The 26,087-nt window shown below is 40.3% G+C and overlaps 1 protein-coding gene and 2 long non-coding RNA genes across 35 annotated transcripts in view; 2 read left to right on the forward strand and 1 right to left on the reverse strand.

Annotated features, from left to right (window-relative positions):
- The window catches only part of LOC310761305, a 173,338-nt gene that overhangs the window by 133,940 nt on the left and 13,311 nt on the right, over window positions 1–26,087 (forward strand). The gene's annotated exons all lie outside the window — the stretch shown is intronic.
- MYCBP2 (MYC binding protein 2) overlaps window positions 1–26,087 on the reverse strand; it is a 140,683-nt gene that overhangs the window by 60,213 nt on the left and 54,383 nt on the right. For 12 of the 33 annotated variants that reach the window (XM_083610279.1, XM_083610281.1, XM_083610275.1 and 9 more), the window contains 30 exons: window positions 25,665–25,869; window positions 25,324–25,477; window positions 24,732–24,904; window positions 23,257–23,382; window positions 23,036–23,163; window positions 22,641–22,732; window positions 22,390–22,524; window positions 22,222–22,305; window positions 20,893–20,989; window positions 20,198–20,390; window positions 19,518–19,792; window positions 18,085–18,306; window positions 17,806–17,997; window positions 17,219–17,425; window positions 15,946–16,077; window positions 15,204–15,382; window positions 14,445–14,587; window positions 13,277–13,377; window positions 12,035–12,253; window positions 11,278–11,503; window positions 10,326–10,444; window positions 9,743–9,830; window positions 8,338–8,390; window positions 6,580–6,752; window positions 5,794–5,938; window positions 4,256–4,468; window positions 3,595–3,650; window positions 2,649–2,764; window positions 1,275–1,372; window positions 31–147 (listed from right to left, as the gene is read on the reverse strand). In XM_083610279.1, coding sequence (XP_083466405.1) covers window positions 31–147; window positions 1,275–1,372; window positions 2,649–2,764; window positions 3,595–3,650; window positions 4,256–4,468; window positions 5,794–5,938; window positions 6,580–6,752; window positions 8,338–8,390; window positions 9,743–9,830; window positions 10,326–10,444; window positions 11,278–11,503; window positions 12,035–12,253; window positions 13,277–13,377; window positions 14,445–14,587; window positions 15,204–15,382; window positions 15,946–16,077; window positions 17,219–17,425; window positions 17,806–17,997; window positions 18,085–18,306; window positions 19,518–19,792; window positions 20,198–20,390; window positions 20,893–20,989; window positions 22,222–22,305; window positions 22,390–22,524; window positions 22,641–22,732; window positions 23,036–23,163; window positions 23,257–23,382; window positions 24,732–24,904; window positions 25,324–25,477; window positions 25,665–25,869 — 4,461 coding nt within the window. The remainder of the gene's footprint in view (window positions 1–30; window positions 148–1,274; window positions 1,373–2,648; window positions 2,765–3,594; window positions 3,651–4,255; window positions 4,469–5,793; window positions 5,939–6,579; window positions 6,753–8,337; window positions 8,391–9,742; window positions 9,831–10,325; window positions 10,445–11,277; window positions 11,504–12,034; window positions 12,254–13,276; window positions 13,378–14,444; window positions 14,588–15,203; window positions 15,383–15,945; window positions 16,078–17,218; window positions 17,426–17,805; window positions 17,998–18,084; window positions 18,307–19,517; window positions 19,793–20,197; window positions 20,391–20,892; window positions 20,990–22,221; window positions 22,306–22,389; window positions 22,525–22,640; window positions 22,733–23,035; window positions 23,164–23,256; window positions 23,383–24,731; window positions 24,905–25,323; window positions 25,478–25,664; window positions 25,870–26,087) is intronic. The other 21 variants (XM_083610274.1, XM_083610273.1, XM_083610289.1 and 18 more) reach the window with 3 other exon arrangements.
- Window positions 2,617–19,323, forward strand: LOC310761341. Its single transcript, XR_014547405.1, has 3 exons — window positions 2,617–2,718; window positions 15,918–16,099; window positions 18,896–19,323. It is a non-coding gene; the product is annotated as an uncharacterized lncRNA (long non-coding RNA).

Genomic DNA, 26,087 nt, shown 5'->3' on the forward strand with positions numbered 1-26,087 from the left:
TCAAATCCATATAAATTTATTGCAAGTTACCTCATCAATAAAGGTAATGGATCCATTGACTTTTACTATGCCTATCTGCTCACTCTGAAGGGAAGGGTGACTACGGATACGCAGCCCTGCACTGTCCTTGGCCACAAATTTGCGAACCTAAGAGAAGCAAAGAGACAGTAAGGCAGAGAAACCTGGAAAAGGGCTCTTTAAAAAGAGTATAAAGATACAGCTTCAGATTATGGAAATCCACAGAGCTCAAGAGGAAAGCCTCCTAAACAGCTATAGTCAGCTGCTAAACTCACCCAGACAGATGAACAAGAAACCAAAACAAAAAATCAAAGTCTGTTCTCTTCTGGAAGCCATAGAAAAATAAGGCTGTTATAAAAGTCACTCAAACACACATGGACCAACAGAATTAGATATTCAGAGTTTACTTTAAGTCAGATATAAACAGTAGTCACTGTCAACTGAATGAGATGAGAGGTTGGGATATTCCAGCCTAGTTGTAAATGCAAGTATGTAAACAGGAACTACTCTTGTTCTGAAAAGCTGTTGGGCAACAAAATAATCACTGGGACTTAACATCTGCTTCTCTCGTTTTTCATGTACAAATCCTAATGATGTTGGTGAGACCTATCCCCACATAATTCATGTTAGAACTGCACTTAAAAAAAAAAAAGCAAAACTTTGTTTGGAGTTCTTGGGATACTGAGAAGTTTATAGGAACATGCCTTATTCTTATGAAGGCAAAAGCTTTCCTTCCATTGTGAATAGATTGTGACTGGGACCGTCACAGGGTTCAAGCTTTCTTCCCCATGGCTTGGTCATAATACACCCCCCCCCCAAAGATATTCATTTCTGAAAAATCAGCTATGCAAGATGGGAATAACATAGTTAAGCACCATCTAGCCAAGGGGTATATAAGTGAAACAGTTATGATAACCAGTATAAATGTAAGAATGCAGAGCCTCTTCCACCCTAACATAACAAATAAAATGCAATAAACAAGTTTTGAAAATACATTTGATTTGTGTATGTTTGCCAAGGAGTCAGAACTGAGTATTAGGAGGAGATCTTTAACAATATACAACAATTTTCTTCTTTTCTGTTTTAGCAGTTTCCCGTCATCATTTAAACATATATTGCTACCTTGAAGTTAAAATGTTAGTCCATCTAAGCTAGGGACTGGACCCCTGAGCTCTGGCAGTTTAAAAATACTAAATAATATAGGTCGTGTACATGCACTAATGTAATTTTTTTAAAAAACGTTTTCGTTCTTATACCTTATTTGGTAAAGGCTCTGCTTTCGGTTTTACCAACTGGGTTCCAGGTGGTATCATTCCTTTCGGAGGATCTTTTACTTTCACTTCTAGTCCAGCATCTGTAAATTAAGAAAATTACCATGAAGTGTATATAAGAAATCTAAGTAACTGTTTGAAAGTTATTTTATTGAGAAGTGGGTTACATTCAGGTCTTGGCAATGCGGTAAAATTCTAGCTGGTTAAGTGAAAATTACTTATGGCATCAAAGCAGCTTAAACCTGTGAAATGCATTAGGCATGATAAATGTGACTCCTAAATCTAAATTGTTCCCATTTTTAAAATGTTTTTTTAAAAATTAATTTAGAGAGTATGGTGCCAAGCACCCAAATTAAAAACAAGGAGTGACAAGGCTAGATCTTCTTATTCTGGTTGCAAGTCAATAAAAAGTTCAACTATATAAAAGACTGCATTTAAAAATGACAGTATTAAAATCATACGACAGAAGGTACAGCCAATTATAAAGCAACACAAGCAATTACAGTGGTACCTCGGGTTAAGAACTTAATTCGTTCTGGAGGTCCGTTCTTAACCTGAAACTGTTCTTAACCTGAAGCACCACTTTAGCTAACAGGGCCTCCCGCTGCCGCTGCGCCGCTGCTGCGCGATTTCTGTTCTCATCCTGAAGCAAAGTTCTTAACCCAAGGTACTATTTCTGGGTTAGTGGAGTCTGTAACCTGAAGCGTCTATAACCTGAAGCGTATATAACCCGAGGTACCACTGTACCCTCCTCAATCTTTACATGATAATAAAAATGTCATAAAGTATCATGGGGAGGAGGAGTATCTGTCAGAATATTATTTGAAAGAAATGTGTATATAAACATAATTCCTTGTCAAGGATTTAAAGGACTGCTCACACAACAGGGAACTCCAGCAGCCCATGACAGGATACATATGGGGAAATCTTGTTGTTCAAAGCACAGTTGGACAGCAAAAAACTCAACTGGCATTTCAGTCATAAACTAAGCAGAGCTACTGTTTGAGGCTGAACACAAAGTGGACTCAGTCTCCAACTGTGGAAGTTGGAGAGAGCTCCACCAGCTAACACAGAGATAGCGAGATAATCAGCCACTATGGGAAGATATTGCATTTGCTACTATTAACTTAGGCTAAAATGTATGCATACACTGTTATTAATGCATTTTCCAACTATGTGCTCTGACAAATTTTCGGATTTGTTTTATTTTCAAGTATTTTAATATCCTTTTGAGTAAAAAGAAGAGGCTATATGTCCTCAAAACATTATGATTAACTTTAAAAGCTCTCTCTCTTTCCATGTTCTGGCATACCTCTATAGGTGTATTGACATCATACAAAGATACAGACTTTTATGTACCTATTTCAATGCCATCGATGGTAACGTGAATGGTGTAGAGACCAACTGCTCCTGGAGTCCAGTTAGCACAGTAAGTTCCATCATTGTTGACTCTTATCAACATGTTTTCACTTGGTCTAGGGAGGGGGAAAAAGGATACTGAAATGACAACACACCACCCACTGCTTGAATATCAATTCAGGTTGCCAGCTCTATGCTTAGAAAATCTAGTACTGTATCTTCGTTTCTCTTTACATGCAAGCTTGTTTGATGTAAAATAGCAAAGTAATAATATAACATCAGTGAAATTATTTTTAAGAAGAAAGAAAGAACACAAACGGAAAACCAAAGCAATTATGCCTTCCAATCAAAACATTTCATATTTAAATGTCAACCAACTGTGTACCTTTGTCAAACAGCAGCATTCCACCACCCTCTAACTTTTAAAACTAAGGGAAGTTCCAAAAATGGTTTTGTGATATGGCATGCAGGTTGCCATTATTTAAAAAAAAACCAAAAAAACTTAGTCCACCAAGTGCATAGATGCTCCCAAACAAACCGATAGCAATTTGATCCTGGTTTCATTCTGACAAAACACCATGTTTAGAAAAGAGTCACCAAAGATAAAAATGTGAAAATAAATTCAAATGCAGAAGGAACTAACCACTCAGTTTCAAATATAGCTTTACCCCAAGCATAAGGCAAGTACAATAAGAGAGTGTTTTAACTTAGACACTGAGTTGTACACAAAGCTGTATGTGCAAGCTGAAGAACCAGAACTTTACCCCCTGCAGGCCCTTTCACATCCATTCAAAAACTGCTCCAGAGGTTTAGAGAAGCTGCTGTTGCAGTTTGGGGAGGGGCATCTTCCTTTAATATAAGCCCATATGAAATCACACGAAGTCAGTTTTAAAAATTACTGTATAGTATATAATTTTAAATGTTACATTTTGCACAAAATTATTACCTCTTGGGTGTTGGTGAAGCAAAGCGCAACTCTTCAAAAGAATAATTTTCATAGACCTATAAAGCAAAGAGCGTATCAAATTACATCTGTTGTAATACTCATTGAAAGAGTCAGAACCTGGTTCCTCAGCTCAAATAGCACACAGAAAATAATCAGAAACGGATAAAATTACTCCCATCCCTGAAGAGAATACTCCGAACGGGAAAGGAGTTTATTAGATAGCTAGTGGCTTCATTCAGCATGCTTCCGAACTTGAACTCTCATATAACTGGACCGGTCACTCAGGAATGAAGTGATGTGTTTTTTCCTCATTACACCCTGGTCTATCTAGTGAGAATACAAAGAAACATTGCCTAATTAAAACTGTAAAGACCTAGAGAATGTAAGTCAAGCTTCTATCCTTTCCAACAGCAGGAGCAGACGGATTTCCAGACTTGAAATGAGCTAGTTTGAGTAAAAGATGATGAAAGTACAATCACGTGTCACCTCTTTAACGGAATTGTCTTTCTAAAGAACAATCTTGTTCTTTACAAAAGCAGTAAAGAATACCCATCAACATAAAAAGGAGAAACATGTTGACCCCACTAGATTTCTAGTTAGTCTTCGAGTCCCTTTGTTCATTAGACAGATTTAAAAATGTATGCCTTAAGTAGCAGTTTACCTTCATCATTGTAATAGCAATGTAGCGAGCTTCCTTCACTATCATTGGTTCATAAGAGGCATCGAGTTTTGGAGAGGGAAGTCCTCCGAAAGTCAGATCAGTGGAGGAAGCAGCAGCGCCTGCGGGACTGCCTGGGATGCGCTGAAGTTTTTTTGCCTGTTCTTGCTGCAATGAAGTTTTTTTCTGGGAAACAGGAATTGCCTTGACTTCCACCTGCCAGATTTAAACAGGAAAGGTGAGGATACAGTGGTACCTCAGGTTAAGAACTTAATTTGTTCTGGAGGTCCGTTCTTAACCTGAAACTGTTCTTAACCTGAGGTACCACTTTAGCTAATGGGGCCTCCCGCTGTTGCTGCACCACCCGATTTCTGTTCTCATCCTGAAGCAAAGTTCTTAACCTGAGGTACTATTTCTGGGTTAGCGGAGTCTGTAACCTGAAGCGTCTGTAACCTGAAGCGTTTGTAACCTGAGGTACCACTGTATATTAAATACCATTCAATACCACAAAAACAGCTAGCAATAGGCTTGTCTAAAATATTGTGGGAAAATACCTGCTTCTTCCTCAAAATACAGTGGTACTTCAGGTTAAGTACTTAATTCGTTCTGGAGGTCTGTTCTTAACCTGAAACTGTCCTTAACCTGAAACACAACTTTAGCTAATGGGGCCTCCTGCTGCCACTGGAGCACGATTTCTGTTCTCATCCTGAAGCAAAGTTCTTAACCCAAGGTAATATTTCTGGGTTAGTGGAGTCTGTAACCTGAAGCGTCTGTAACCTGAAGCGTATGTAACCCGAGGTACCACTGTATGGGAAAAACAAAACTATTTCACACATCTGCAGAGGGCGAGTTGAGATTCTTTGTGCTAGTTGTATTCCAAATTGCATAAAGATCAAGCAAGGGGTGACAGGAAAACCACCTTTTTAAAACAAAAAAAATTTTTTTCCTTCCAGTAGCACCTTAAAGACCAACTAAGTTAGTTCTTGGTATGAGCTTTCGTGTGCATGCACACTTCTTCAGATACACTGAAACAGAAGTTGCCAGATCCTTCTATATAGTGAGAAGGTGGGGAGGGGTATTACTCAGAAGGGTGGTGGGAATGGGTGATTGGCAGATAGCTGTGATGAGCCTGTTGACGACTCTTAACGACTGCAATAGGTCTTACAGGAAAAAGCAAGGGGTGAGAAAGTGAAAAATGGCCCTTTTTCACCTTCTCACCCCTTGCTTTTTCCTGTAAGACCTATTGCAGTCGTTAAGAGTCGTCAACAGGCTCATCACAGCTATCTGCCAATCACCCATTCCCACCACCCTTCTGAGTAATACCCCTCCCCACCTTCTCACTATATAGAAGGATCTGGCAACTTCTGTTTCAGTGTATCTGAAGAAGTGTGCATGCACACGAAAGCTCATACAAAGAACTAACTTAGTTGGTCTTTAAGGTGCTACTGGAAGGAAAAAAATTTTTTTTGTTTTGACTATGGCAGACCAACACGGCTACCTATCTGTAACTGGAACTATGGAAGGCACCTTTTTAAAGTTACCTTCATATTAGGCACGTGAACAACATCACCATACTGGTCTTTTGTTTGCACGGTAATAATAGTAGGCCAGCCACAACGTATGTCATCTTTATTCAGAATCAAGGATGTTTTCTGGGGATCTGCATACGAATCTGGTTGAAGCCATCTAAAACAGGAAGGATAAAGCCATTTAACATATATAACTCATTTGGTGGAGTTCAAGTGTGGAACTATTACATTCTCCCAACTCCCCCAAAGGAAATTTTGAGGGGCATGGAGGGGGAGGGGGGAAGCCTTGCTGATGTTAGGGTTCATTAGTTGACTCCTGCCCTGTGTTCTTGGGGAAATAATATCAAAGTGGGGTATAGAACAAGACAAAATTGTGGAGTTGGAAGGGATCCCCAAAGATTATCTAATCCAACCCCTTGTAAATCAGCAGCATATGTGTTACAGGAAGCAAGATAAAGCTATCAAAAACAAGATCTTAGTTTGTCACAGAAAAGTACTACCTTTAACAACAAAGCATTCTGATTAAAACACCCCTGCTAAGACTTCGGTTTATATAGCACTTGTGCTATATTTCATTCTAAAGACTCAAAATGGCAGCTGTACTTTCCTGTACTTACTTACAAAAAAAAACCTCCAAAGGCAATTAAACATAGAAGGGGAAATGCACGCTTTTCAAAGTAACAAATAAGGAATAATAGAAGGAATACTTTGGTGCTGCGGTGCTTGTGGGTCATATTTATTCAAAACGATAGCACAGTAATAGAGGTGGTCATGGATGTAACTTGGTAATAACAATACCTTGCAAGTCGTCCGCCACTTGATCCTGGTACACATGAAATGAAATCCTCCAAAAATGATTGTTCATTGCTTTGTACTTGCAGAGGGAGATTTCCTTCAAGGGCCTCCAAGATAGTTGGCGAATGAGATAATGCTAAACCTTTTCCCAGGATGCCAGAGTGAGTCTTGCAAACCTGGAGAAGGTTGTGAAATATCACTTAGCGTTTACATGGGTTGCATTTAAAATAAGATTTCTGGTAATCAATTCAATTATTTATTTTATTTGTAAAATTGGGGCCCAACAGCTGCATCTGCATGTCATGTAAATCCAAATTGAATTCCCAAAAGTCTCCACTTCAGTCCCCCGCTACTCCTGGCCATATCACACTGGGAGCAAGAAACAACAAGCCTTGGCTAGACACGTCATCTGAACCCAGGCTTCCGATTTATTTCTGTTCAAACAAACCCCAAGTAGTAGCCAATGTTTATTTTTGGCTTGCCACTTGTGGTACCTTCGGGGAAAACAAACCATAAGCCTCAGGTTCAGAAGACACAACCAGTCAAGGCTATGGTTTGTTGCACCTGACAAGACCAGGAGCAGGGGAAGGGTGAAGAACTGGAATTAAACATTTACTATGGTCTACCTGGAAATGTGAGCCAACCCAGTCTATCAAAAGTCCCTAGAGCAGCCTTCCTCAACCTGTGGATCCCCAGCTGTTGATGAACTACAACTCCCATCACCCCTAGCTAGCAAGGCCAGAGCTCAGGGATGATGGGAGTTGTAGTCCAACAACATCTGGGGACCCACAGGTTGAGAACACTGCCCTAGAGCATCAAATACATACAGAATGCAATGGCTTCGTTATAATTTCAAATTAAAACTAGTAAAACTAAAGGATTATAAAGGAGGTACTCTCTAAAACCCAAATCTTACTTCTCAGCAATCTAAAGCAAAAAGACCTCATGGATTTCCAAACCTGCACCCTTCAAAGCACTCCCTGAACAGGAGCATAACTCAGAATATATCTTTTGGTGCCATCCTTTAAATTGCTGATCCTAACAACTGTATACTGGACAGCACCCTTTTGTGAATAGCTCAGAAAAATATGTCTAGGCCAAGAGACAAGTATATGCATTTTTAGTGATTATACATGCAGTACAACTCTTATCTATGCCACTGTATTTTAAATACCTGAAAGCTGCCTCGAGAACCTTTGTTAGTAGGCGGAATATAAATAGTCCAAATAACTAATAAATAAAAATTCAATAAATAAGGTAAACTAGCAGGCTGCATCACAGGAAGAAAGGTTGCAACTCTCTTTCAGATCATATAATATTGCTCTAATGCAGTGGTTCCCAATTGGTGGTTCGCGGCACCTGCCCAGGGGATCTGTGGCACCATTCACACAACCAAAACTATCATACAGATATCAAAATGTTCAAAAGTAGGGGGTCCGTCGCTTGGCTTTTGAAAAACAGAGGGTCCACAGTTCTCAGCTAACTGGAAACCACTGCTCTAATGAATTATATCAGGTGTTAAATGGAAGGAAATCTTGAAAAGATGATGCTTTGAATAGACCAACTTGAGATCTCCTGAACTGGTATACACACTGCTCATCACAGACCTTGCCCCCTGCTGCAGCTATTATTTTGAGAAATTCTATTACACACTGAAGTTCTCCTAAGCAAGCCAAATTAAACCACTGTGCTTTCTGTTTTGTACCAATTAGCAAAGAATCTCAGTGGTTTATTTTACAAAGGCAGCAGTTAATTGTCTACCTGCAGAGCAGCTTCTTCCAGGATCTCAAGATCTTCTTCAAATTCATTGCCTGCTTGGATGGAGTAAATAATGTCATGAAATCAAAACACATTTTAAGGTTTTATCTGTATACCGAGTGTTCCCCTAACCTCACTTCATGTGACAAACTGGGTAACTGGCTCTTCCCCTTAATCTAATTTCTAGTAATGACAGAATTCCTGCTTTCTACCTCTTAGGAAAAGAGCCTCAGAAAACAGAGTTCAAACCATATCCAAAACTAACATTAAGAAACCCTGAAAGGAGGGAAAACAACAACAACAACAATTAAATTTATATACCACCCCTTATTGAAAGGTCCCAGGGTGGTGTATGGCATTCAAAACACAATACAGAACAAAACAAAACAAAAATTCCTTCCAGTAGCACCTTAGAGACCAACTAAGTTTGTTATTGGCATGAGCACATGTATCTGAAGAACACATGTATCTGAAGAAGTGTGCATGCACACAAAAGCTCATACCAATAACAAACTTAGTTGGTCTCTAAGGTGCTACTGGAAGGAATTTTATTTTGTTTCGACTACGGCAGACCAACATGGCTACCTACCTGTAAGTACAATACAGAACATCAGTGATAAAAATGTTATTAAAAGCATTCTGACAGACAGCCTAACAATAAAATAGTCATCATAATAATAGTCCTCTCCCCCACACTTTCAAAGGCCATGGATTATTTAATAGCCATAGAGCGGGGTAAAGAGGAATTTTTTTTGCCTGGTGCCTAAAGACATGTAATGATGGTGCCAGGAGAGCCTCTCTGGTGAGAGCATTCCACAACTGGGGAGCCACCACAAAAAAGGACCATTCTCTTGATGCCTACATTCTACTACACAGATAGGGCCTACTAAAAAACTAAAAGCCAGTCATTTTTCTCAGTCCTACTAAGTCAAGACAAAAAAAGAGGGGGGGATATGTACCTCTTTATATTAAAAAAAACCACCAGAATAAAAATATCTTCATAAAAAGATTTCAACTTATGAGTTATCATTAAAAACACACACACAACGTTTTAAACTATCTTGAAATGACTGGCAGATTAGGCCAATTGGCCACAATCCAGAAAACTGCCTGGCAATCTGTTCCTTGCAGCAGGCAGGCCTGTTGGCTCTCCCTCCATCAAAGTAGCAGCCCTGCACATCACATGGCAAACCAGTATTGAAGCTTGGGAGAATCTCAAAAGCAGTTTGTGATATGGCACCGAAAGCTGCTGTTCAACAACATAAAATATCTTGTTTAGTATGCACAAGCCCTGGATCACGTCGGTTATTTTTGTCAGCACATCCTTGTCTGCCCTCCTTCTACACAAAGCAAGTGTTGCTAGTTTTGTGCCGAATCCAACAAAACCATCCCTATCAGAGAGACATACCAATGGGGAGGGCCAGATCTTTTTTCATCAACGCAGCTGCACATGCTCCTCCTAAGTTGGCTAGCTCTTTTTCAAGCTGAATGATACCCTTAAAATAAAGAAGACAAAATGATTTTACATATGGTTTTAGGAATGCAGCAAATTCCCCCATATTCTCCTCCTGAAGACAAACTTAATATATCCACTTATAAACGAGTGCTTGGTGAGGCATGCATTCTGCAACCAGCAGGTCATTTTCAGTAACCCAGAACCCATGCATTTCAGCAATGTGGAAGGGAACCATGGCTAGATTAATGGATGGTTTTTCTATAACACTGACCTATAAAATGAATGCAACACTTCATGGATTATAAAGTCCAGATATTGACACTAATAGTTAAGTCCCCAGAACCTTTTGTGATAAAACTTGGTTCACATTTCTATACCCTAGAGAACACACTAGAAAAGCCAACAATCAAAGTAGTCTCACATGCATACATCTAACAAATATTTCAGGTTAAAAATGAACTAAAGCAATACAATGAATCTGCATGTAGAAAATTATGATAATTTTAAAGGCTGCAACACTTAAGTGTATCCTCACCTCATCAAGTCCCGGGCTAAATTCATAACCAATTGCAAAACACTTGAAACCATAAAAAGAAGCTTTTTCATCTTTCACATAGTCTGATGCAGTTTCCAGTGAGAAGAGCGCCTCATTACCTAAGGGGAAATACTAGATTTAGCAAAGCAACAAATGTGAGCAACAATTCACCTACAATCAAATGCAAGATCTGCCTGTAATTTGAAAGCCAAGCTGTGTACTTCTTTATCTTAATTCACAAGTAATTGTATTCATGTTGTTTACCACTGCTCTTTGTTACATGCCCTAGTAATTAACCTCTACTATTCTGGTACAGCATCCAGGGGATGTGGTTCTGGATTAAAAGTAGAAGATAATCAAAGCACAACACCCAGTTTTCTTCTTAGTTAATCAACATGATTTCATATCCACTCAACCACTTAGTCATCAGCTGATCCTCATCAGCAGAAATGACATATCTGTGCACTAAGAAGGCCTTGCTGCTTCCAAAGATTCATACAGTGGTACCTTGAGTTACAAACGCCTCAGGTTACAAACGCTTCAGGTTACAAACTCTGCTAACCTGGAAGAGTTACCTCGAGTTGAGAACTTTGCCCCAGGATGAGAATGGAAATCGTGTGCCGGTGGTGCAGCAGCAGCAGCAAGAGGCCCCATTAGCGAAAGCACACCTCTAGTTAAGAACAGTTTCAGATTAAGAACGGACCTCCGGAACGAAGTAAGTTCGTAACTAGAGGTACCACTGTATTTGAAATATTTATTCACTATGCAAATCAATGTCTTATGATATTAAAATCCCACCATTACATAACACCATTTAACAGATTATAACTTCGCATGCATAAAGGCCAGACAAATATTTCATCTAGTGTGTGTGTGTGTGTGTGTGTGTGTGTGTGTATATATATATATATATATATATATATATATATATATATATTCTCAATGTAATTACCTGGAAGCACCAAGACCATTGTAGGCCACCCAGATGAGCCTGAAAATTTCTTCAGTTCTATCCATGAATTGAGATTTTCATGAACAGAAGCCTGCTTTGGTCCAAAACCTGAAAACTGGATGATTCGGGCAGGAATGAGCAAGCGAAGAACATCCTCTGATTGAGCAGTTCCGCACTGAGCGTCAAATTCTATTGTCATCCACCTGACACATTCTGGAAATGTCACCTGAGAAAAAGTTGGGAAATAAAAATATTTTCTCCTTAACTGGTTTGTTGTTGTTGTTGTTGTTGCTGTTGTTGTAAATGGCTGTTCACAATTAGGTTACATTCACAATGATGTTGAAGTTTATTTAAGCAAACAGAACTAAAATGAAACCTTGCAAACATTGCTACAAGTGGCACCCGCCTTGTGGAATGCCCTCCCATCAGATGTCAAGGAAATAAACAACTATATGACATTTAGAAGACATCTGAAGGCAGCCCTGTTTAGGGAAGTTTTTAATGACTGATGTTTTAATGTATTTTTAATCTTTTGCTGGAAGCCGCCCACAGTGGCTGGGGAAACCCAGCCAGATGGGCGGGGTAGAAATAAAATAACAACAACAACAACATTAAATATAATGTGTTCCATTCTTTGCCATTTACACAACATCTGACATGGAGTACAAAATGAAACAAAACAACCCGCTTTGCAAAATAATTCAACATCGTACGAAACTCATAAGAAGAGTGATGCAGACTCCAATGAAGAACCTACCTTGTAATGGGTGACACATGCTGGCTTGTAGGGGTGTTCGCATTCAATGACAGCGTAGTGGTTAGAGGTAGTACAAGCAGAAAGCCCTTGTTCAGGTTGGTTTCCTGTAGTGCTGTCGGTCGACTGGTTGGGGTTGAAGGCCGGAGGAGCATATTTCTGGTTCAAAACAGCTACAGATGGAAGCAGCTGCTGAACTAGGCCAAAAACCTCTACAGCAACCTGTCGCATGATAAACATGATCACGTGTTTGCAAAACTGAAAATGCATCTCGGTTTGCTTTACAGTGTTCGTGTAAATAATGTTACATTATCTCGACCTAGTCCTGATCTTTGGTGTAAAAGGGGTACTGGTATTACCTGAAAGGTATTTTTACCTGAGTATAAAGACACCCCCTAGTGCTTAGAGGCAGGGACACTATCACGTCAAAGAACTCATCCATGCCTTGTGAAGCCTCAGTACATTAATGACCAAGCTACGAAGTCTCACATTGAAACAAGGTATCCAAAACAATGCAAACAGCATACATAATACCAGGTAGTCTCTGAAAGTGCACAGATAACTAATGAGCCAATCATAAAATACCTTAACGTTGTATACGGCAGCCAGACCAGGTTGGGGCCTTGAAGAGATAAATACGCTCAAGTAAAAAATATCATTCAGAGCTCCTTTTTCCCTTATGTGTACCAAGTCCTCAAGTAGGATGTTCTCAAGCTAACCAAGTACAGGGCAGGTTTAGATATCTATTGACAGGAGCACATGCTGGACCACTTGCCTCCCAAAAGCTGCCTTAGACAAGGTGCAGAGATCAATTTTGCAGTGCTTCATTCAGGTGTTAGGCTTAATGCAGGCCACAGTGTGACAAGCCACATGATGAGAGATATTTCGTTACAGCGCCACCAAGGTAAACTACAGACCTTGTGATCTTTGTCAGAGGTGGAAGATATAATGAGACATATACACAAATATGATGCACCATCCAACATGGCGCTAGACATCTGCTTGCCCAGCGAAGCAAGATGAAGGACACAAAAAGTGAGTCTGACTATCTAAAAGAGTTGATGCAAGAGAGACATACATTTACAGAGAGTGCCATGCTCATTCAGGCAGGAGGCGAGGAGATGGACAAACGGTTAGGAGGATTACCGCTTGTTAACGGAATTGAAAGGTAACCTCTGGAGCAAAAATGGGTCCATGTGAAGCACAACTCCATCCTGAATGCTACGGAGACTGTTAGCCACATACCTTGGGAATAGCTGCAGCCACAGGTCCAATATAGGCAATGATAAGAGGAAGGAGCATATAAAAGAGACTGGAAGAGCTGAGCAGTTCTGGAATGTCATCCGCTAAAACAACAAGGACAATAAAAACCCTGAGATACTGAGATATGAAGATACCAATCATATTCCACTACTCACTTAAAGCAGAACAATTAAATTACTCATTAAAGGCATGATCAAGCTAAACATCTGGTGTCCTATCCATTTCAGTGGGAGAATTAAGAACGTGCTCAAATCTCTCACACTGAAATTAACGACTCTTATATACACTTGTTCTCTGGGTGGACCATGTTATATGAATTTATACCACAATGTTTACATTTTACATTATTTTATCCAATGCTGCAATACTGATATCGCTTTATTTAATCTTCCCACTCAATTGTGTATTTTGTATCGCTTCTGAATCTCATTTTAAAAGAACCACCTTGCCTTTGGCAAAACAACCACCCAGCAGGTGACCCGTAGAAGTGATGTTTTTTAAATTAAAAAATGACAAATTTTGGAGTTGGGGGGGAGACTAAAAATCCTTCAGGGGTCCGATGCTAGTCATCCCTGGATTCAGATTTGGATATTACCTTTATTTTTAATGCAAACTGTTGCACCATTTATTGTATTTATTATGTGCAAAAATTTAATAAGTGAAGATGTCATGAGCAAACATTCGCACTACAGAACCTCACTATCACAAACAGATCTTGAATAAGGAGAATAAGGAGAATCCAGGCCTCTTTTTTTGTGCTCAACACACAACAAAAAGGGACAAAATAACCATAGTGAAAATACCATCAGTCTCACCATACACAATTAATACAAATTTCATAATCCTTAAAACTAATGGTCTCTTCTTTTTAAACCCGACTTCCCATCTACTCCATAATTCAAAACCATTCTTAACTGCCAATACATGTTAGTACTGTCATCTCAAGTTAAATCAAAATATGTTAAATTGTCTAACTAGTGAACGATATCGCTGGAATTATTCAAAAGCCGCTACGGATTTTAAGTCAGTATTATTAATTTTCAAATATGTTTTAAATACTTCCCATTTTGAAATGAATTCTTTCCTTGGTTTGTTCTTTAGTTTTTTGGACAGACTATCTAATTCAGGCCTTTTTGCAACGTATTCTTACCGTCTACAGCAAGAGCCCTGTGTAAAAGGTCTTTAGCAGCTCGTACCACAGCACTCACGACAGAAAGTGCTCTGCTACAATTTTTATCTTCTTCATTGGCTTTACTTAAGAGTTGTGACTGTAGATCACCATCATACTCGCTTCTAGAAAATGAAACCAATAAAACATGAGCAATTCTCAGGGAGTATCAAGTAAGATGAGCTAATACAGAAAAATACAACGCTTTTCCAACAATGTCACCAGACATATAGATATTTAAAAGCATCCTTCAGCCTGTCCTATATATGATATATTCTTCTCTCTCTTTATCTCTGTGTGTATGTGTGCAAATAAATACAGTGGTACCTCGGGTTACATACGCTTCAGGTTACAGAATCCGCTAACCCAGAAATATTACCTCAGGTTAAGAACTTTGCTTCACGATGAGAACAGAAATTGTGCTCCGGCGGCGCGGCGGCAGCAGGAGGCCCCAATAGCCAAAGTGGTGCTTCAGGTTAAGAACAGTTTCAGGTTAAGAACAGACCTCTGGAACGAATTAAGTACGTAACCAGAGGTACCACTGTATATAAAATATCTCTTCATGAAGGGCCATTTAGGAAAGTTCTTTTTCGAAAACAATAAAGCAAGCACTATACCAAAACAACATTTCTAAGTGAAATAAGGTGGAATACAATGCCTTCAATTGATTTTTACATGTTCATAACCCACATAAATTCAAAACTAAACAAAATTCACATAATGCAATTATATAGTTCATACCTGTAATAGAGAATCTGTGGGATCTGTCCCCGTGTTTGATTTGTGCCATTGCTGCTCAAACTACACGTACTGAAAGTGAACGTGACACCATCTGGACACTGAACAGTGGTCATCCCTCCATCCCCATTAGCTGTCCGACTCCCGTAGTTCCTCAAACGAACTGCATATTTCACATTCTCCTTCAATTAAAAGCCAGGAAAGCAGGCAATATTAGACTAAGCAGCAACATTTTGCTTGATCGTTTTACATGAGCTGTCCTGAAATTTTTAAGGGAAGATGAAAATTCTCTAACAGCAACAGCCTCTGGGAAAAGCATGTTTGGAACCAGTGGATTCCTGGCCGAGGCAAAATGTTTCCATGGCAGTAGGGCTACACCAGCTTAGGGTTGCGGTACATCCAGAATTTCCTGGACATGCCCGAGATGCCAAAGGTGAAATCACCATCCGGGCGGATTTTTTAAAATTTTGCAAAATGTTTGGTGTGTGTGTGTGTCTGTGTGTGTGTGTGTGTGTGTGTGTGTGTGTGTGCTCAGTCCACAGTAGCCCCACTCCTGAATGGAGTTTGGATCGGGAATACTTTATGCCGGTTTAATTTACAGAAATATTGCTTTAAACCAGCTTCTTGTGTGTAAGATTGCTCCCTAAAATGTTAATCAGCAAATAAATTGTTGAATTGAAATAAAATACATGCGCATAATGCAGATCTATTTTTCAGTTGCAGGGGGGGAAATCGTTTGATTTACCTTCAGAGGAACAACTTTGTCAAGTTTAATTTCAGCAATATCACTCGGGGAGTCATCTGTAGTATACGTCCCTTTAACTAATTCTAGAGATGTCCATCTGTGAGAATGAGTTGAATCTCCTGTATGATCACTCTATAAATAAAAAGAAGCAAAGGTAAATATTTAAAGGTTATGTAAAAAAATTAATCTGGATATTCCTCTGCCTGTTATCTGCAGCTCCACCACCCCAAAGTCCCCTTGGTGCCCCATATATTTGGAACTGCCTCCTAGAAAACTTGTGTGATTCTCTTTCTTAAAGGTAAAGGGACCCCTGACCATTAGGTCCAGTCGTCGCCGACTCTGGGGTTGCGGCACTCATCTCGCTTTACTGGCTGAGGGAGCTGGCGTACAGCTTCCGGGTCATGTGGCCAGCATGACTAAGCCGCTTCTGGCGAACCAGAGCAGCGCATGGAAACGCCCTTTACCTTCCCGCCGGAGCGGTACCTATTTCTCTACTTGCACTTTGATGTGCTTTTGAACTGCTAGGTTGGCAGGAGCAGGGACCGAGCAACGGGAGCTCACCCAGTCGTGGGGATTCGAACCGCCGACCTTCTGATCGGCAAGTCCTAGGCTCTGCAGTTTAACCCACAACACCACCCGCGTCCCTTTTTCTTTCTTATGCCTGCTCAAAACCCACCTTTTTAGGTACAGCCTTTGGGCTCGATCCCTAGTTACCATGTCCTACTGTAAACCTAGTCTAAGTACATGTAAGTGAAACAACCACATATTGCTTCCCTGTTTACACCTGCCTCCACTTCCCTCCCCATTCTTCTGCTGTTTCTCCTGTATTAAATTTGATTGCAAGCTCCTCGGAGTAGGGAACAGTTTCTGCCTATCGCCCCATTCCATATTTTGTCCTTGAAGATAATTTTTTAATGTTACTTCCCCTCACAATTGCCTGCCCTTCAGCATTTAAACCGCATTCCTCAGCACCCCTAAAAAGCAAGTGCGAGCTTCCAAGCCATGCGCTTGACAAGAACTAAGGTGCTTGCTTCCTAGGGATTCTCCAGCCTCCTATTCTCTACCACCACAACAACTCTGACATATATCGTACAAGAGAGGGGGATATTAACATTATATTTAAACTGGGCTGCACTGTTTTCGGGTGAGGCCCAGGAGTCCAATGTTTGCAACAGTTTTATGTGGATTTTTATTATTATTACTATTCTAGCAGTAAAGGCAACAACGTAGTTGAATTGCAGGGGCTTTTCATGAACAATTGTGAAGTACATACATCATCAACTAGTACTTCCAGTTCATATTCATGGATTCCTCCTCCTCCGTAGACAGAGAATCCTACAACAATAACCCCAGGTTTGTCCACAGAGAAGCAAATTGCGTCAGGGGATCCATTCCCTGTATTCCAGCTTCTTCCTTGACTTGTTTTTGTGAATCGATTTGGGCTTGACTTGACAGAATGAAGAGAATTAAGTCCATCAACCTGGAAAGAAGGAAGACAGCAATGAGCAGAGAAAAATCCAATTTAAGGCTATTTTAAATTAGATCCTTGCTTCTAAATCAACTTACATGAATGAAACTGTCCTATCAAGCACTGTTCCTTAATAAAATAATCCATTTATCAGCGAACTGTTTAACTATCCCTAGAAAAGAAAATGACTAAAGGAACTAGGAACACCTAGTTTTATATGGACAACACAACACCTAACAAAATCCACTACAGGCTTCAAATTGGTTGCATGATTTCTGGAATGAAACATGATTCACTCGTGAAAGAAAAATATCTAAATATGGAAATGCTGTCTTATCTTAGCATGCACCTACCAATCCAGAGACAGAGGGATTATGAATTAACCACATTACCTCCGATCCCAGTGCAGAAGCTGTGAGTTCACTCACAATACTGGCAAGTAATCCACAGGTGTTAGAAACCAGGTGTGCAGAGAAAAGTTCATTTTCACGCCTAAGGCTATTTCTTACTGGCAACACGACAATCACCAGCATCTTTTCAAGTACTTCACGAAAGCTTGTCATCCCTGAGATGTTTTCTTCACTCTGCAGAACAAATTGGCACATCAGAACGGAATGTCTCATATCAGATTATTATGATATACGCTGTGTGCTTTTGTAGCTGATACTCGCCTGACTAAGTTTTTCCATGTGTGCTACCAGCAGAGGGAAGCGATGGGCCAGCGCAGAGTCATTTTCAGTGCTAACTTGTTTCACCATAGAATGCAGTAAGACTTCTCCATCATATGCAATAGGAAAGATGGAGGTCAGTTTCACAGATGTGTGGCACAGGGCTGACATCACAGCTGCGAGAAGCCTACTGCTTGATGTCTTGAAGTTTGCTTCCTGGATATCCTTAAAATAAAATAAAAAAATGCTTGTAAAAATGGCACAGCTGAACGATGCAAAACAGCCTGTGTAACTACTTCTATTCTGCCATTTATGATAATATGTATTATAATAATAATAAAAAAATAGCCTTCAGAGTCCAGTACGCAGATGGTTAAAACACAAAACAAGGGATGGATGCATGGCAGAAGGAAGGGATCACAAGTGCTAGTAGTCAATTCCTAGTTTTTAAAAAGAACAGAAGGTTGTGTTGAAATGACTCTTCACCTGCAGCCCCTCAAAAGTGCAAAAGGGTGAAGGTCGCACATGTGAACAACCTTTATGCCACAGAGCATGGGTAGGCAAGCTAAGGCCCGGGGGCCGGATCTGGCCCAATCACCTTCTTAAATCCGGCCCGCAGACGGTCTGCGAATCAGCGTGTTTTTACATGAATAGAATTTGTCCTTTTATTTAAAATGCACCTCTGGGTTATTTGTGGGGCCTGTCTGGTGATTTTACATGAGTAGAATGTGTGCTTTTATTTAAAATGCATCTCTGGGTTATTTGTGGGGCATAGGAATTTGTTCATTTTTTATTTATTTTTTTCAAAATATAGTCCGGCCCCCCACAAGGTCTGAGGGACAGTGGACCAGCCCCCTGCTGAAAAAGTTTGCTGATCCCTGCCACAGAGGAATATCTCTGACAAGGGGAAGAATTTCGGGAGCTAGTACTCAACCTTCCCGGCAATGAGTTTTGGGGGGCTTAGTGGGGGGAAAGCAGCATAATGAAGTAGATCAGAAGAGGAAGCTGGCAAGCAGCTGGAAAAGGACAGCAGGATGTGGTGGTGAGTTGTAGGCCAAGGTGGAAGCAATGAAGAGAGAACTAGGAGCAGGAATATTTAGAATGTTCCTGCAATCACCTTCCTTTGTATAATGTATAAAATGTATACTTTATAGTTTTGGCCTTTATGGATAGGAAAGCTGTAAAGTAAAATGTTATAGGGCAATTTCCAATTGGAATTAAAGGATGGTACCAAACTGAAAACCGGAGGCATTAGTCATGATAGCTGCATACTTAGAGAGTCACTAAATGTCATACGCTGGGGAAAGAATGAGCTACCGAAATGTTTCATCTTTTGGTCAAGGCTGCTGTGACTGTTTGAAAGGTTAATGTCAATGTTTCACAATACTGCTTTTGAACTGTTTTAAAAAAAAATATGTACAAAGACTTTTCCGTACCTGATCTAAACAATTTAGCAAGTCACAAAGGCAAGCCCATTGTAGAGCTGGTGTCGGGTAGAATGAGTGAAAGCAGGCTGTGAAGGTGTTATGGCACTCCTGAAGAACAGCTTCTAGAAGATTCAGTGGCTGAGTGAGGTATCCTTGGGGGTCGTTGTCCAACTTGATCATACAGTGATCTACCCCTTCAGATAAAATTTTTCTTAGTAAGGTTCTAGTCTTCCCAATGCAGTCTGCTAGCTTGCTAGTTTCTTCAACAACGGCTTTCGTAGTAGCTGGAAAGAGAAAGACAGTTACTAACAAAATGGCAAACAATAATCCAATCAGATAATTTGACTCTCCTTCCTTGGGATGTTTTTAGGCAGAGATTGGATGATGGTTATGTATGATCTAGTTGAGATTCTTGCATTTCAAGGAATTGGACTAGATAACCCCAGAATCCCTTGCAACTCTACAATTTGATGGTGCTACGATTCTATGACTTCAGTTCACCGAAGAAGAAAAAGGCATAGCGAATATTACATCTCCAAATAACATCTACTGAAAATGGGTTTCCATTTTCTCAGACCAGTAGCTAGATTTTAAATCTGCTTTATCTTGTGGTGGGTTTATTTTGCTCTAAATGTTCCCTTGAAAACTTGGGTTTCATGAACTTAAGATATTTGAACTTAGTATATTACCTGACACAGGGTATATCTCACATGTATAGACACGAAGTAGCCTCAAGCAACAAGTGCCAACGAATCGCAGCCTTTCTAAATCCAAAAGGGTAGCTGTATACTGGAACCCTTTCAATCCTCGAAGCTCCTCTACTCCCAACACTAAGGTTGTCCAGCTCCAATGAAGAATGCTCAATAGCGATTCAAAACACTCCTGTTTCAAGACAAGTTGTGGAAGAAGCAAGGTGACCAACACCAAAAAGAAACCCCAACCACCTTCAGATAAAAGAGATTTCCAGCCCGATTCCTTGTCTAATGCCAGTGTCCTCAGCAAACTGCTGAGGATGCATGAGAATCTCTACACACCAGTAGAAATAACGATTGCTGGGAGGAGAGGTCCCTGAACAAGGTAGAAAAAAATCAAAATCCACCCACCCACCCATTAGAATGCTCAATTAGTGGGAACAAATGAAGCATCTAACAGGATACCAGAGAGTCTGACTCAGACAACATATGATGAAGGATCATGATGGATAAATAACCTCACTAATTCAGGGTGACATTAAGCATTGCATTAGACACAACAGTTTTGTGCAAGCATGGCATGTTGCAAGCAGCGTTAATTTAAAATATGCTTTAGCCTACGTTCTATTAACCAATTTTAGATGAACAAGCTAGGATGATCCTTGTATGCAACACACTTGACAGATACTTACCACTGAGACAGTTCTTGCAAAAGAGCGCTTTAAAATGTGCACAGGCTCACTTGTTTGCTGTTTTCCTTTTGAGGCACTGCCATCGCTCGTTGGCAGCCTGAAAGCAAAAAAAAAGGGGGGGAGTATAATCCCACACTTCTTTACTCTAGAGTATATAAGTAGAATTTATAAACATTTGCACACGCTGTCAATTCATATGGTAAAACTGGATAATACACTAAATGTGATCTTTCAAAGAATATAAAGCAGTCTTGATCCTGAAGATATATATTCTGTCCATTCAGTAAAATACTTCACTTTCCTATTTCACACAAGTTTTCTGCTAGGCTACAAGACAAGAGAAAATGAGAAAGTTGGAAAGCCCTGTTCTATGAGTGGATCCTAGGAGTTCTTAGGATCTAAGCTCTTGATAACTGGATAACTGCACACTCTATTCTTTCTCTTTTTGGAGGGTCAAAGCCCTACTGTAGATTAAATCAGCCAGCTGCAAGGTCTTTTGGCATAAAGAGAGATTTATGTCCTTCTAACTGCAGGCTGTGTGCTCCCTCAAGCTGCTCCCAGGATCATGGGAACCTGCTGGAATAGTATTCTGTTTAAAGTAAGGGGATGCAGCTGCAGGTGGCTGGGGCAACTAGAAGAAATCCAGTGCAGTCCTGTGTGAGATCTACTATTATTAGTCCTCCAAAGGAGCCCAGAGCAGAAAACATATCAATATTAATAATAAAACAAAACTTCTATTAAAGTTTAGAACTCCTAAAAAACAATCCCCCCTCTCATACTATTAATTCCAGGACTTCCAGGGACAGAAATTTCAGCCATCAAATGCCTGGGTAAACAGGCATGTTTTTAAATTTCTCCTAAAAGTTACTAGTGACGGAGACTGACTCACCTCATTAAGGAGGGCATGTCACAAATTGGGGGCTGCCACCAAGAAGACCCTGTAACAACTAACCAGGCAACCCAGTTTAATAGGTTCATCTCATCCAGGGAGAACCAGATATAAATCCTATATAGCAATAATGCTCACTAGGTACATTTGGGATAGTCGACATTGCTCAGGTTAAACTAATCAAAAAAAGTTGTAAGAGTGGAAAAATTGGGATAATCCTATACATGTCACTTCAAACTCTTTGTAGGAAGGGTGAAATACAAACGAAATAAAAGAAAGGCGGAATAACCACTGCATCTTCATTGTACAGAAAAGGTTACAAAACTGCAATACCGACTATCGTAACAAGATGTTTCAGTGAACGCTGTATTAAACTGTCCCTCCTCCAAATGACATCTATCACTGTTTCAAAAGGGACCAATTTTTTAAAAAAGCATTACCTGTACAGCAACTGGGGAATCTGGCCGGCATTAACATCTGTACCATTATTCGATTTCTTTGAACTCTTAAACTGGAAGACGACACTGAAGAAGAAACGTTATTCAAACACCAGTTATATAGCTTCTTCTGAAGCTCAAAACAAAACATCCAAGAAAGAAAATATTTACCCATCATCCGTAGTAATAGATGCTTGTCCATGGGACCCGCAATCACTGCTAGGACCAGATACTCGGGCCCAGGCTACATACCACCAACCAGCTTGCAAAAGAACTGGTTCATCAAACATCATTGCATACTTTTCCCTGAGAAAAAGACACAGATAGAAATCTAACGTTATCGTTAAGTGTTTCACAACAAAATGAACTTTATGTGCATTATCTGTTCATCCTGCTTAAGGACAGCTCTTCCTTCATTTTACCTTGCAGCACAATCATATGCCAAGACATCCGTTTCAGCAAGAAGGTCACCATCTGTCTCATGATCGCCTCCATCCGGACCCAATTCAAACAACTGAAAAGAGAAGCCTTTAAGAGTTTTACTTTCCTGCCTTATTAGTATGTCATTCTACCCCACCCCCCGAAAAAATGTGTTGCGTTGAAGGGTGGTATGAAACATAAAACACATGTATTTATTTACCACAGGTTTTCTCTTGTTTTCAAATTTAGTTTTCTTCCCAGGAAAGCTGTTTCCCTGTGGTTCCAAAAAATCTAGAGCTCTTTTTTTTACCCTCTTTCTCCTTTCCTATACCTGATCAGTGTAATGCTATATTCTAAACTCAGATTTAAACATGCTCCAAAACAAACTTTTTCTTACCTTTATTTTGGCAGTATATTCACCCCTGCCACCAAAGAGGCCAAGTCCACCAAGTAAGATGTCAGTATCGGCACAAAAGCGGATGGCTTCTACTGAGTGGGCTGAGTAACCCCAACCCCCTCCGTGACCTAAAGGGAGAAGGAAAAGGTAAGTTTTTGCACAATCAACTTCATGCACTACATACAGGAAGGAAAATCTGTATTTGATACATAGATAGATACTTTCAAATCTGTTGACAATGCTATAGTCTTCTTTGGAATACACTTTCATTACAGCTTGTGTTTCTTCTTCTGTATTTGTCACGCCCATTTTTAAGTCCTGCATAGCAGCCAATGTATCAAGACAGCCTAAAAGCAACAAAGAAAAATAAACTGAGCACATTCTGGTAGAAGGACTAGTGTCTGTAAGAAATTTGATCAAGCTATACTAATTGACCACACCAGACCTCCAATTAATTCTGACCAGTACAGTGGTGCCCCGCAAGACGAATGCCTCGCAAGACGGAAAACCCGCTAGACGAAAGGGCTTTCCGTTTTGGAGGTGCTTCGCAAAACGAATTTCCTATGGGCTTGCTTCGCAAGACGAAACTGTCTTGCGAGTTCCTGCAGGGTTTTTTTCCTTTTCCCCCCCTTCTTCCAAAGCCGCTAAGCCGCTTATCAGCTGATCCGCTAAGCCGCTTAGCCGCTTAACAGCTGATCGCTAAGCCGCTTATCAGCTGATCCGCTAAGCCGCTTAACAGCTGATCCGCTAAGCCACTAAGCCGCTTAACAGCTGATCCGCTAAGCCGCTTATCAGCTGATCCGCTAAGCCCGCTAAGCCGCTAATAGCGCTAATCCGCTAATGGGCTTGCTTCGCAAGACGAAAAAGCCGCAAGACGAAGAGACTCGCGGAACGGATTCTTTTTGTCTTGCGAGGCACCACTGTACTGCTAATCTAGGAAACAAAATCATATGGGGTTTAGAAAAGAATGTCTGGAACAGATCTGCAGATGAATTGGAAGAACTCCCAAATATGACTGGTGGTAACCCAGATTAGGCTTGAGTTTCTTTACATTAGACTGGAAGTTATCTGTCACAATGTTTAGAGGACTGTAACTCTCCTGCCTTCTCTTCTCACACTTCCTAAATTTTGCTCCAGGGGTTCCTCTGGAGCAGATTTAGGCAGGCAAGGAAGTTGCACAGCACAGCTTATACTTGTACTATACAATGAATTTACTGAATACTACCCATTCGTTTTAGCAAGGGTACTGAAACTACCATAGTGCACCCTTCCTGTTGCCACCTTTTCAATAAATTATCTCAGAGTAAAAGTGCTCTTATTACCAAGCAGAAGTAATTCTTTCCAAGTTCTAAACTAGGATTACCAATTTATAAATTTCTTGTTTTGCTAATCTCCGTTATATTAAATGATGATTAGATGCTTTCAAAGTAGCTTTACAAAGTGCAGGGGTTAACAGCTTGCAAGAATCCACACAGAAGGCAGATTCACTTAGATAGGAAATAGGCTTAGTGTTTGAAACCTAAGAGAACATGGATTAACTGAAGTGCTACCATGCAGCATTCAAAGTCTTCAGGTAAATAATGCCTTTAAGTGAACTACTAAAGCACCAGGACAAGTGATGCACACTTTTCTAGAAGTTAATAAAAATCACATCTCATCAACTTAATTTCAGCTATTCAAGGTCAACTATTCATACCTAGAATGTGCAAAGCCGCATGTGACCTTGTTGTAAGAGCTTTGGACCCCGTTGGAAGAGCCAGTTCTGGGCTTAGAATACTGCAGCGGGATTGCATGTCAGGGGCTGAGGGAAGTCTGGAATCAGCTACAACTGCATTGTAACTCCACAGTTCTCTTGTATTGGGTCGAAACCTGACCAAAAGAAGATGTTTCAAATGTAAAGCAAGAACGATGCAGCAGTCATGTTTTCATGCCATTACTATGAAAGTCTAATTGAATCCAAACAATGATTCTCACCCATTTTTTTCACTGCCGTGTGCCAGCTACATTTAAGCAACAGCCCCCAACCCCAATGCCATTTCTAGACACATACATCACAGTATATACTGATACAATGGTCAAGCGTCTATAATTCCTCTATAACATTGCTGGCTAAGAACTTATTTCCAAAACATTAAGTGGAAGGAAGCCAAGCTTCTCCACCTAAGAACAGAAGGAACTAGCTGAAGCCACAAGTGGAATAAAGTTCAATGTTCCCTAAACCATCCTTCATGAGCTCTCTCAAACCCAGATAACTATGTTCCCAGCAGCTATCTTCAGCCAACATTTACCTCCAAACAACGTCATAAACAGGATCTAGACATACACCAAATCCTTGGAGGTCTTCCTGCTCAGAATCATTAAATGTTTTGCAACTTCCGTCAACTTTATTTATCAAGAGACACTTAAATGGAGGAGGCTCTGATATGCTCGCAGGAACCAAGCCTGGGGAAAAACAATAATTCATGTACTTAGTCCTCGTTCATTCTCTCAAATGGCAATAACATAGAGAGGTGAAAACATATTTATTATGCTTTGAGGAAGCCAATACACCAGCAAACACAAACACAACAGGTTGACCTCAAGTTCATTACTTCCTTTCAGTTACAACAAAAGAGCAAATGAACCTTGCCTATTATGTGTCTGCTAGCAAAGATTTCTGATGTAGCAAGCACATGAGAGTTAATGAGAGCTTCATCGATGCGAAGAAAAGTCTGGTCACCACTTGCTCCAATCCAAGTTGCTTTGCGTCCGTACTTTGATCCTATGTTAGGCATGGGTGCTGGTTTTGCATTCCAGTAAGGAATATCCAAAATGGGCCTCCCAAGCTGCCCTTTCTAAAGATGTAAATTAGAAAATGACAATGGTTAAAAATGCAAACATTTCACAAACGAGCATTATCAAGCATCGTCAGTGTAGGAAATATAAATATGCGGCACTGTGAGGTGCCAGGGTGCGCAAATCCTATACTGGCACCTGGCCCATTAAGCAGGCCCTGATCTACACCAGCAGGCAATGACTCCTGAGGAGGCCATATCTGGACGCTGCCTGAAGA

This window comes from Podarcis filfolensis (genome assembly GCF_964270895.1).
Source record: "Podarcis filfolensis genome assembly, chromosome: 4".
Taxonomy (NCBI): domain Eukaryota; kingdom Metazoa; phylum Chordata; class Lepidosauria; order Squamata; family Lacertidae; genus Podarcis; species Podarcis filfolensis.